We start from the raw sequence: 12,667 nt of genomic DNA, 5'->3' as shown, positions 1-12,667 counted from the left end.
AGGTGAGGAGACAAATTGTCTCTGGGTGGAGAGGTGCTCTCCTGTAAACAAATCTCTCCAGTCGCATTAGCTGATGCTCTGTACCACAGATTAGTGTGAAGGAGCAAGAGCGTCAATTATTTGCAGCTAAATTTTGTCTAATTTAATCACAATTATTCTACTCCCTCAAAAAGCTTTGTTAGCAAAAGAGAAACATTTACATGCAAGTGAACTGGCGTGTTTTACTGTGATGTTCCTGTTCTCTCCCTAGTATTAGAGATGGAGCCTGACTGCAATATAGGTCATAAATCCTGCCTCCTCCATGTTGGTGGATGGGACAGAGACCAAACTAAAAAGTTGTGATCAAACACATGTAGGTTAAAGTGCTCCTTTTCCAGTAAGCGTGGTTTTAAGGAGTTAATTGAGGCTATAAAAACAGTCTGAAACGTCACGATTGACAGCTGAGACGGACTCCTGATTGGTCGAGCGTGTGTATCGGCGGGACCTCACCACTGAGGTTCCACGTTGTCTCACCCTGTCCAGAATGTGTTTGGCGATCTGCCCGCTCTGCCAGAGTACAAGGTCGCGGACGCCAAGAAGTCCAAATTCATCTTACTGCACTACAGCACGTTCAAGGCCGGATGGGACTGGTTGATTCTGCTCGCCACGTTCTACGTTGCCGTGACGGTGCCGTACAACGTGTGTTTCATCGGCGACGACGACGACCTGACGCGCAGCACGACTGTCAGCGACATCGCGGTGGAGATACTGTTCATCATAGGTGCGTTGTAAGGTAGATGGGAGCAGATGTGAATAAGATGTATATGACTCTGAACTGATTGTAATTAAGTAAGATTGCATGTATGTGTATGTGTGTGAATCAGCTCTTCAGATATAGGAGCAACATTTGCAGCCACCAAACTCACAACTCAGTTTCTGCTTTGTTTTTTTCTGCTTTCCTCTCAGACATTGTTTTCAATTTCCGCACCACCTACGTCAGCAAATCGGGCCAAGTGATCTTTGACGCCCGGCAGATCTGCATCCACTACCTGACCACATGGTTCATCATCGACCTTGTTGCCGCATTGCCCTTTGACCTGCTCTATGCCTTCAAAGTCAGCGTGGTGAGTAGCCATTGGACCGTTTCCGCCGCTTCATCAACAGCCCCCCGAGATTTACTCCAGAACATAATCAATCATCGACTGTACTTTCTCATTATAAATTGTTACTTTTTTTATGATATAGAATATAGATTTTTATGGTCAGATAAAACATTAGGTTCAAACAACATTTTGTCTATCTTATATAGTGTATCTAATACTACAATGCAGTAATTGTAAAAAATAAATACAGAAAAACAATGAGGAGATGAAAAACATGAAAGGACTAAATAGATATCAATGATTGATATTCATGAATGATGGATCGTCCAGTGGCGGAAATCCTGTCAGCACATTTTATATGAATAGATTGTGCAGATTGTTCCCAGCGCTGCTCCAGTGCCTCCTTGATTCTGTGTATTGATTCCACATAGTGTACTAGCTGAGAAAACAATCAAACCTGTATCATTAAAACCATTTCCTGTTCCAGCTCCAGTCGAATACATGACCCCCTTAAAAATAGCTGAGTGGAGGAGGAAGCACAGATCTGGAGCAATTAGGGGGAGCGTCTTGTCTCTTCTCTGGTTGAATGATATCACCCATTGGCAGCGCTACCACTATAGGGAGGCTTTGATTGGTTGCCTATGGAAATGTTTGCTTCCTGGCTTCTAATTTGGAGAAAGCTGTGAATTCATGCTGCTGTTTGTCGTCACTCAACCACTTCTACACAGTAAAGTACAGTACACAATATGGGATCATCATTTTAAATGGACCGTGACCGATAATGGAGAAGAAAACGAAGAAAAGATGCAGGTACATATTATATATAATGAGAGTGGCACCAAAACCGAAAAATCACAGATTCAGCATTTTTTCCCTCCCAGATCCATAGATTTTTTCTTTATTTCTATTTTATTATTATTTTTTGTCACATAAATCTTTCTTGAAATTTCAATGGTTACGATAAGATCCATAAAAGCCTAAATTGACAAACAATCGATAGAAAGAGGTGAAAACACATCTTTCCTTGTGAAGAAAGCAAAACAACGAAACAATAGACGGCGTCTGTCCCACTGTGAAGGGGATTTGTTGTATGTGGAGGGGTGGGCACAGCTCCAGGCAGCTCCAGGTGAAGGTGCTTTTTTGGTTGCCGACTCTATTAATGGAAATACCACGCGCTCCCAGTAGGTCAGGATTAGGGTGTAGGGGCTACTGGGCCACAGGTTCCCCTGCTGCTGCCGCCGGGGGAGAGCGGAAATGGCCAGTATTTGCTGAGCGTTCTGCGTGATGTTCCCTCTAAGGACAGAGCATTCATACTCGTGTCGCCTTCGAGGACGGAAGCCATCGTTCACCAAAATGAGCCGTGGGGCCTCAGCCGTGTCGCATATTGTTTCAGATTTTTTTTTCATATGGTTTTGTCAAGTATCTTAATTTGACCCTGACTGGCGTGTTTTCATATTTAACAACATCACCTAATTACCGTTTTTGTAGGATCCAGCAAAAAATTTGTGAAATGCTCCTGATCCGAACAAATATTTTGACAAAATGTATTAAATGGGTTAGAGACAAACCAAAACACAAACGTTAATTCTGTGTTTTGTTCCTGATGTTAAAGTAGTTTTTAAGTCACTGTCTATCACTGCACATCTAATTTACTGATAGTATGTACATTTTGCTGAACTCAACTGCTACACTTATTGTTAAAACTCCTGATTCACTACGTTTCCTGGGCCTGGAGCCCTGGGTGCTACTGGGGACCAACATTATTCATGCTCATTGGCCTGATACCGCTGCATCAATAAAATGAATAAAAATAAACGGGCCGGTCATGCTGGTGCGATTGGCTTGTAGGGCTGAAGTCGTGGCTGCAGGGGGAGAAATAATGAGGATTCCTGGAAAGTTACAGTCTCGCGTGCACAAAAGCTGCCTTAAAAAAAAAAGAAGAGGGAAAGTAAGTAATCAGGCGGCTAAATGTAAATTTCACACCCGACAACCAGAGGAAATGAAAATGTGAATGGCAGGGGTGAGATGGGAGTGGAAGAAGGAGACAACATTTAAAGGGAGGAAGTGGCATGCGGTGTGTGTGCATTGTTTGGTACATTATGTTGCTTACTGCTGCTGCTGCCGCTGGAGGAGAATGGGCTGCGGTGCTGCCTCCTCTCTCCATAGGTGGGATGTGGGGTGGTGATAGATGATGGAGAGGAGATGGAGCTTCTCCCCAAGGCTCAGTAGGAGGCTTCATTATCACTAGTGCTTGCACCAGTTCTCTATTTCTCACAGCGAGAGGGTGGAAGGGCCAGCATAAAACATACTGGAGACACATGCAGGAGCAGCTCTGATAAGCAGAGTCCACACACACACACACCTCCTCCTTTTACTTTACACACTGATCTTGTCACTCTCTTTTGTCAAATCATTTGTTTGTTGCTTATGTCCCACATCCTCTCTCTTCCCCAGTCTATTTATATAAGTTAGTACATATACTGTAGCCTTTTCTATGGAATTTATGTCCCACTTTCTCAGCATTCCCCAACAGTCAGTCCCCTACACACACACACACACACACACACACACACACACACACACACACACACACACACACACACACACACACACACACACACACACACACACACACACACACACTACACAAATGCACACACACCATACATCCTCATTGAAAGGTAACAAAATACCTTGTCCTAAATCCCTCTAAATAACATCTAGTGTGTGCTTGCATGCCTGTGTGAGTGTGTGTGTATTGCCTATGGGGATACAAGTCCCAAATGATTGTTGCCTGAGGAGCAGGTGCATGATGGATGACATTCACATCTATAGCATACAAGTGCGTCAAATGCGTGAACGGGAACATAACTGTTTGTGTGTGTGTTCCTGTACTTATATCTTTTTGAGGACCATTTTAAGCATATACCCTACAGAGTGAGGACATTTTTGGAAAGTGAGGACATTTTGACCGTCCTTACTTTTTCAATGAGCTGTTTAGGATTAAGACTTGGTTTCAGGGTTATGGTTAGGATAAGGGTTATGGATTTCATTTGGATGGTTAAGGTTAGGGTAAGGGGCTAGGGAATGTATTATGTCAATGAGTGTCCTCACTAAGATAGAAGTACAAAGGTGTGTCTGTGTGTGTAAGTCAGTAAAGGGAGGTCAAGGGTTGTAGCAGTAGTAGTTAAGTTTGTCATGGACTGACAGAGTGAAAGTACAAAAGACAACGTGAGAGAAGATGACATATAAAGGAAGCCACAGGGAAATACTGTACGGCGATGGTGAGGATTAGAAAAAAACGACAAAACAAACACCTGCCGGCAAACGCCTGATTGCTCTAATTGGCAGTTTTATATTCAAGGATCCTTCATCAGGAAATATTCATAAATATAGATCATACTGTCAATGTGTTCAAGAGCATGTGTAATTATACAATACAAGAGCTGTGGAGTGGCCCGTAATGTCAGACAGAACCTGACGCATGGTCAAGAGCTTTTTGTCACTTGACGCGGGGCTGTGTTTTAGAATGTGTGCGTCTATTAAGTCCTTCCATGAGATTTATCGTCTAAAGAAGAGAGACGAGCGCAGTCTGATCCTCAGTTCCTGCCTGTCTGACAAAATAAAAAGCTGGTTTATGTTGTTGTGATATAAGGAGGGATGAAACGTGTTGCCTTTGCGGAGATGCAGTTGTCTACAGTGATGACATTGGTGTGTGTTTTTGTGCATGAGGACAGTTCCAATGTCGTTCCAACGCATGAGGAGATGCCCTTTATTTTACCTGAATCCTAATAATAAATCTCACCTTGCGTCCCTGTCCTCGTAGGTGTCTGTGGTCCACCTGTTGAAAACGGTGCGTCTGCTCCGCCTGCTGCGGCTGCTCCAGAAGATGGACCGCTACTCGCAGCACAGCACGGTGGTCCTCACCCTGCTGATGTCCATGTTCGCCCTGCTGGCCCACTGGATGGCCTGCATCTGGTACATCATCGGCAAGATGGAGATGGAGGCCAACACCTACAACTGGGATATCGGTGAGTGCAGGGAGTTGGGATGCCAAGTGTTGCTCTCAAATCCAAAAACCACCTTCCAATTCCCTTGCTGTTCATGATGGCACCATTCCTTTTCAGCCCACTGGGGGTGCTACTGGGCCCTCGACCAAATGCAGGTGGCGCATCTTCAGCTTGGATCAGTGTTACTAAGGGATTTAAATATGATTAAGGTGTGTGTGTACTTTCCTCAAGCATAAAGCATTTTTGTGATTTCCTTTTGGCTTTGTTAGCATGAATCATAACAAAACATGACACTTTAAAACACGGCGGAGATTCAGCAAATAAAACTCCCAGGAGATTGTTGAATTTATCCATCCATTATCTATAGTGCTTATCCTTTAAGGGTCATGGTGGGAGCTGGAGCCATTAGATCGAGAGGCGGAGTACATCCTGGACAGGTCGCGAACATATTGCAGGGCCAACATGCAGAGGCTACATCCACACAACTAGGCTTTAGTTTGAAAATATGTCACTACTGCTACATTTTCACCTGGCATCCCCACAACTTGAGGGCCTAAAACAGAGAAGTTTGGAAACAGCTTCACCACGTTTTATTTAAAAAAACTGAGAAACAAAGACACATTTGCTTCCCGATTGGTACTTACTCAGTCACGACTTCACTACCAGTGGTGAATACAAATTGTCGTATACAATTACTGTCCGAAACAGTTCCAACACTTTGTCTTTCCAAGAAAAGAAATCCCTGCTATTACTTTTTACTATGGTTTTTTCTCGTTTGTGTTTTCTCTAAATATGAAATCAGCTGCAGAGAAGACAATCTGCTTCCTGTTTACACCAGCACCTGCTCAGTGTACGCAAATGGAGATAAAACACGTCTGTGGACAGACAAGTCTCCCTTTGGGATAAATAAACAAGTTATAATAATCCTAATAATGACAAGGAAAATAGTACCATGTTCGCTTTATAGAAAAAAGAAGAATTAAACCTAAAAGCGTGTGTCAGCCACACATGACGTGTTCAATGGAGTGAAAGCTTCAGTCCTAAAGGAGATACAACAAAAGTGTGAATCCAAATGAGGAGAACATGACTCCTACCTGCTGCTGTGGAGAGAGTTGAGTGGCGTGTGAAGTGTGTCCGCAGCTGGTCGTTGTCAACTTTGTTTCAAGGTGCTAATGGAATGTGGGCAGTGGAACCGATCGTGGACCTGGAACTGTATGATAGTGGGTGTTTGGGTGAGACTACTTGCAGTTCGGTTCAGTTGTGCTGTTGATGCTAATGTGATTCTTTGTGTATTTTTTTTTTTTTTTTTTTGATAGCGTGTGTTTTGTATGTGTTGAGCAGCGAAGCAGGATGAAGTCATTTCATTTTCATTTTTCTAGCCGAGGGAGCAGTTCTGCAGCTTTGCACCGAATCAATAGAAAGGAAACACTGGACTGAAATAGTGGCTCGTAGCAGTAATAGTAGAATGTTCAATTCTTTATTGATCACCACGCTTTGATGAAGAAATAATTTTTCTGATCAAATAATTCCCACATATATTTTACGGAGGACCAAAGACTTTTCAGTTTCGTGGTACAGTGAGACTTCATTGCTCTTTATTTCCAAATCAGCAATGCCCGATGTGTGAAAGCTGCAGTGTCGACCTACATATATATATATATATATATATATATATATGCATTCACCAAGATTAAAAACTGTCTAGCATTAACGAAGCACTTAAAAGACGAGTAGTGATGCGTTGTTTGGTGTTCGAGCTCTGCAGTGATATGACGATGCTCATAGTGAAAAAACACCAACATGCAGGTGCAAGGTTACAGCCTCATCGTGCTGTCATGTAAATGGGGTGGGTGTCTGCACGCTACAGGCACTTCTGCATGTTTGTCTGGCTCTCTTAATGTTACAGTGAACGGCGTGTTTTATCAGCTTATTGAAGTTTATGATTTCCTAGTCAATTTATTGATTCCTGTGTCTGTTGTTAAGAAATGCATTTAGCAGGGGAAATGTGACGAGAACGACTGTTCCAGGGTGTGTGTGTGTGTGTGTGTGTGTGTGTGTGTGTGTGTGTGTGTGTGTGTGTGTGTGTGTGTGTGTGTGTGTGTGTGTGTGAGAGTTGGCGAATATCATGAATCTTCTCGTATTATGTGATGGAGCCCCTCAGGCATCCCCTCAGCCTCCAGGTCCCTTATATAATGAGGCCCCCGGGGCTGATCTCTGGTCAGTATCGATGAGCCGCGGCACTCGCCGTTACCTCGGCCCTGTGCGACTTCATAACTGCTTCTGGGTCAGCATCGACTGGGGTCACGAGAACGATGCAGATTTCTCCTGCACCAATTACTGCATTTCAGTGTCATAAAATAAAATAACAGTCGGTATACGGAAGGCAGGATTAATGTTTTGTGTCCTAATTATGTGTTTCTGATGCTGAAGTCGTGCAGCTATGAGGGGCCTCCATCCAATTACCATTCATCAGTGTCTGCGAGAGACTCTCCTGGGATCAGCTGCATGTCTTCACACTGTACTGACCAGAGATCAGTTCTGGTTCCCAGGCACAGGATCAGTTCCTACTGTAACATCCATTGTTCTTGCTGTGGCATGGAGGGGACCGCTGCTTAATGCAGTTTCCAGAGCCTGGTGCTGTTTTTCTGTATCGACATACTTCACTGCACGGTCTGACGTAACTGAAGCTCTTTGTATTTAAGCGTCTGTGCAATCACGCGACGTGTTAAGGGTGGTAATAGCAAATACCTTTAAAATAAAGAATGTTTCAATATTCTAATGGTGTGAATATTATTTTAATAACGACTGTAGATCCTCCTCAGAACAGATAGGTTACTGCATTTTGGTGGTAATTTGGTACTAATTTCATTACTATCCCCACTCTTACGATTTGAAACCCAGGGTGGCTGCACGAGCTGGGGAAGCGTCTCGAGTCCCCGTACTTCGCCATCGGAGACGTCAACGGGACCGGCAGCGGACCGCCGATCCGGAGCGTCTACATCGCCTCGCTGTACTTCACCCTGAGCAGCCTGACCAGCGTGGGCTTCGGCAACGTGTCGGCCAACACAGACGCCGAAAAGATATTCTCCATTTGTGTGATGCTTATAGGAGGTACACAGACACACAGGGATCACATGTATGTAATCTGATTTTGTGGATTACATGCTTGGCAATAACATGTATATGCATTCCTCTTTCTGAAAATATGTCTTTTCTGCCATATTTATAGTCAATTCAGAGTTTTCAAAGAAAACATGAACATTTTAACATGCACACAGTTTCATTATAATCCAGTCACAAGTATAATGTCGATCAAACTGTCCTTGCAGGATGCTCTGATCAGGTTTAATCTTGATTGTCACACTAGGGGTGTTTTTTGGGGATGAAGAGAGGTCACTGAGGCGGGGTTTCCCCTGTGGACAGCTCTCATGCGGGTTCGGCTCAACGTTAAATGTCCCTGATTGCCCGGGGCCAGACGCAGTCCCACACAAACGCACGCTTGCAAACACACACACACATCCATTCTGTCCCTCGTGTGTTAAACGCAAAATGAAAACATACACCCAGCACCTGTTCGTATTAATAGCAGAACACAGGTCAAATCCGGTGAGTTTGTGGAAGGAATTGGATTATTGCCTTATTAGGATTACTTCAACAGCAAAGCACCCTTTACCCTGCCGTACGGTACAGAGAAGAAATATTAGATTGAAATAGAGGTTTGGAAACAGCTTTTAAATGCAGTGACTGAAAGGTGTCAGCGTCGGAAAACAGGAGTCAGCGTACACGATGGTCACAGGGGACGTGAATTCTGTGTTCGGCACGTTTGTGCGACGCGGGAGAACGAGATTAGGGGAATGCATTATCTGTGTGGGCGTATAAAGGGCAGGTATCTGTGCATTCCAATCAAATCTCCTCCTCTCAGTCCTGACACCAGTGTTCCTGTTTGGGAGGTACGGAGAAGCGAGACATGAATGTAAATATAGTATTTGCTTGTGGACTGTTTTATTTCTCTGTTTTTTTGCTCACATGAATTGACAGCTTGAATAAGACTTATACTTCATCATATTCATGTTTGTGGTTTTCACTACAGAGCTCTTTGTCAGTGCTGCAGGGATTTAATCAGTCAGAATAATCAGTCAGTGAAAGTCAGTGGGAGCTTTCCTTTTTCCTGTTGAAATTGTATTTTTGTTTAAACACAGCAATGTGGCTACGTTCATAACACAGGAATCAAGGAAGATTATGAAAAATGTCCTATCTCACAATGTTGAAGGATTTGAAAAAAAAAGTAATCCTTCTGGTAGTTTTTGCAAAATTCTGCTACTAACAAATGAAAACAAATGGCCTCCTTGGCAATGGTCCTAGTCATCACATTAATTTCGACCTGCTCTCCACTGTCACTGAAACAAACCCCTGCTGTCTCTTTCTGTTTACAGTGAGATACAAAATATATGAATCTGCTGGTGCCATTAAAACATCATCCAAATGCTTTTTCTATTGTGTTTTCTTGTCTGGACAAATTCTCTTTCATTCATGGTTATGTCCCATCATCTCTGTCTCTCTCTTCCTCATCCCTTCCTCACTCCTCCTCTTCCTCCTCTCGCCCGCAGCGCTGATGCACGCCTTGGTCTTCGGTAACGTGACGGCCATCATCCAGAGGATGTACTCGCGCTGGTCTCAGTATCACACCAGAACCAAAGACCTCAAGGACTTTATACGCGTCCACCATCTGCCGCAGAGCCTCAAGCAGCGAATGTTGGAGTATTTTCAGACAACCTGGTCGGTCAACAATGGCATCGACTGTAATGAGGTATAATAACAAGAAGTTTGCGCAATCTAAGTGTTTTTGTGCCTCCACACACCACAAGCACATCCAAAAGTCTGAGACCACATGGGGAAAGTGGCCCCTTGCTGTATAAAACCCTTATTGTCCTTTTTCACTTAAGTTATTTTGACACTCTGCAGCTCAGCACACACAGAGATCAATACTTCATTCGAAAGATCGCGTACTTCTCACTTCTCACTCATCGGGCACATTTAAACTCATCATCGGAGCGATAATATGATCGATACGACACGATTACATGATTATTACAATGTCACGAGGACACAAAGAATCTATGTATGACACTGTTTGTCCTGGAATTTCTGTTTATGTTGTGGTGACATTTATTGCAGGTTAAAATAAACCAAAAAAGGCAGAGATGGAGCTCAATTTGCCAAAGTGGTGTGAGAATAGCTGAGAGAAAACACAGGCAGAGCAGGAGGGTGAGCGGCACCTTCTTCTTAACAAGCCCAGGGAAGCCAGTCAGTCAGTAGTCTAATAGCAGCTCGTCCCTCCAGGCTGTGGATGCCTGCGAGACAGCTGTCAGAGCCCCGACCAGCGCTTAGATGGAACCATGATGGTGATGAATCCCAGACAGATGAATAATAGATGGGCCTGTTGATTAAAGTCAGCCTGGCTCTGATGACTCATTGATCGACTCAGTGCGACGGTGAGCTCCAGATCTTTGTCCTGACAAGGAGACGGATAAATGGCATGTGGGGCTTTGATATTTTTTTTGTTCTTCTAAACAGTGAAAGTGATTTTCCAGATTGAGTTTGGTTGCATGTGTTGTGCACAGTTTATAATGTCTTTGTTCACTTTAGGTAGATGTTTCTTCAGAGGGACCATCATTTAGTTAATATCTACACTAGGGCTACATTCATGCTATTTTTTTTTTTTTACCCATCTAAAAGTTTTAGAGCCGCTAAAACACAGAAGCTTGGAAACACTGCTGGCCATGATTCAGTTTGACTCCTGGGCAAAGTTTTAGTCTGGACAAGCAGAAACGGAGATGGAAGATGAGTGGAAACGCTGACATAGACACAACTGCTTGCTGTTTGGGTCTTTTCGGTCATGACGTACATTTCGCTTCCTGTTATCTTTGCTAGAAGTGATGATACATTGACTCATGTGTGTAGTTGACAAGCTGTTATTGGAGCAATCTGCAACAATTCTGCGACTAACAACCAAAAAGCTGCCTGTTCACACAGGCAGGCACATGCCCAGTGACCGTGAGTGGTCATGAGATATTTCTTTTTTTAGGCTTGTTAGTATGGACGGGGATTAAAACTGACACTCAGCCAAAATACTTGTGTGGACAGAGATTGCTTTAGTTTGAAATTGCCGTTTTCAAACAAAAGGTTATAGTATGGATGTAAATGGTAAATAGGTTCACACACACATTCATACAGTGCAGCACTTGTTCTATGAGAAAGTGACATTTGGGGTTCACCATCTTGCCCAAGGAAACTTCGGCATGCGGACTAGGGTAGACTGGGATCGAACCACTGACCTTCTGGTTAAAGGACGACTGCTTTAACCCCTGAGCCTTCTTAGAGACAAAATTACTTTGACACATTATCTGTGCAAAGCAAAGCTAATCATGTTATTTTATTTATTGGCCGAATGGAAATTAAATCAAGTTCCCTCCATCTCATTTCCTGCCTCACCCCCTCTCTCATCTGCTCCACAGTTACTGAAGGACTTCCCGGACGAGCTGCGGTCCGACATCACCATGCACCTTAACAAGGAGATCCTGGAGCTGTCGCTGTTTGCCTCCGCCAGCCGCGGCTGCCTGCGCTCCCTGTCCCTGCACATCAAGACCTCCTTCTGCGCTCCGGGAGAGTACCTCCTCCGTCAGGGCGACGCTCTCCAGGCCATCTTCTTAGTCTGCTCGGGTTCCATGGAGGTGCTGAAGGACGGCATGGTGCTGGCCATCCTGGGTACGATGAAGGGAAGGCGACAGGGTTTAGTCATGGGTTTGCGGCTTATAATGCCACCGTTATAGTTTTACTATGAACGCTTCATAATACAGCTCCAGGTGGCTCATTGTGATAAAGCTGTGGCCGGTAAATTAGCTCATTGTTTAGAGGAAGAAGCTTTACGGTGTCTTAAAGGCCACCGCTCATCCTCAGAGCCCATTGTTATTATTAATAATTAACTTCCATAAAATCAACTCCGGTTAGATGCCATTTTTTCAACAATATGTTCTCGCTGTAAGAACGTATCTATGACTCTGCAGACAAAGTGAGGGAGGTGGGCTCCTTATTTTCACAGCTTTGATTGAAGTTGGGTGATATAATATATTATCCCCCCCCCCCTTTAATAAAAATATGAAGCTCATTCATTTTAAAAGTTAGTGAGCAAAATCATTCACGTCCCTGTGTGCAAAATTAATCTGAAACAAGATGGAAACAGGCCTCAGTCTTGCTGTCTTCCCAACCACACATCTGCCATGTGTGTGTGTGTGTGTGTGTGTGTGTGTGTGTGTGTGTGTGTGTGTGTGTGTGTGTGTGAGTGAGTGAGTGAGTGAGTGAGTGAGTGAGTGAGTGAGTGAGTGAGTGAGTGAGTGAGTGTGTGTGTGTGTGTGTGTGTGTGTGTGTGTGTGTGTGTGTGTGTGTGTGTGTGTGTGTGTGTGTGCGTGTGTGCGTGCCAGGATAGAGTGTGAGTCAATATGAGAAAGCAAGTTAAAGATCTGAATTTGAAACAACATCCATGACTTTGTCTCTGTGTGTGGTACTTCAAATCTTTGT

At 43.9% G+C, this 12,667-nt stretch overlaps 1 protein-coding gene across 1 annotated transcript in view; it reads left to right on the top strand.

Annotated features, from left to right (window-relative positions):
- Window positions 1–12,667, top strand: part of kcnh8 (potassium voltage-gated channel, subfamily H (eag-related), member 8) — a 48,092-nt gene that overhangs the window by 20,503 nt on the left and 14,922 nt on the right. The window contains exons 5-10 of the mRNA XM_034600476.1: window positions 523–760; window positions 946–1,103; window positions 4,909–5,113; window positions 7,994–8,203; window positions 9,700–9,899; window positions 11,608–11,857. Coding sequence (XP_034456367.1) covers window positions 523–760; window positions 946–1,103; window positions 4,909–5,113; window positions 7,994–8,203; window positions 9,700–9,899; window positions 11,608–11,857 — 1,261 coding nt within the window. The remainder of the gene's footprint in view (window positions 1–522; window positions 761–945; window positions 1,104–4,908; window positions 5,114–7,993; window positions 8,204–9,699; window positions 9,900–11,607; window positions 11,858–12,667) is intronic.

Source organism: Hippoglossus hippoglossus, chromosome 11 (genome assembly GCF_009819705.1).
Source record: "Hippoglossus hippoglossus isolate fHipHip1 chromosome 11, fHipHip1.pri, whole genome shotgun sequence".
Classification (NCBI taxonomy): domain Eukaryota; kingdom Metazoa; phylum Chordata; class Actinopteri; order Pleuronectiformes; family Pleuronectidae; genus Hippoglossus; species Hippoglossus hippoglossus.
This window is presented reverse-complemented; position numbering and strand designations above follow the sequence as displayed.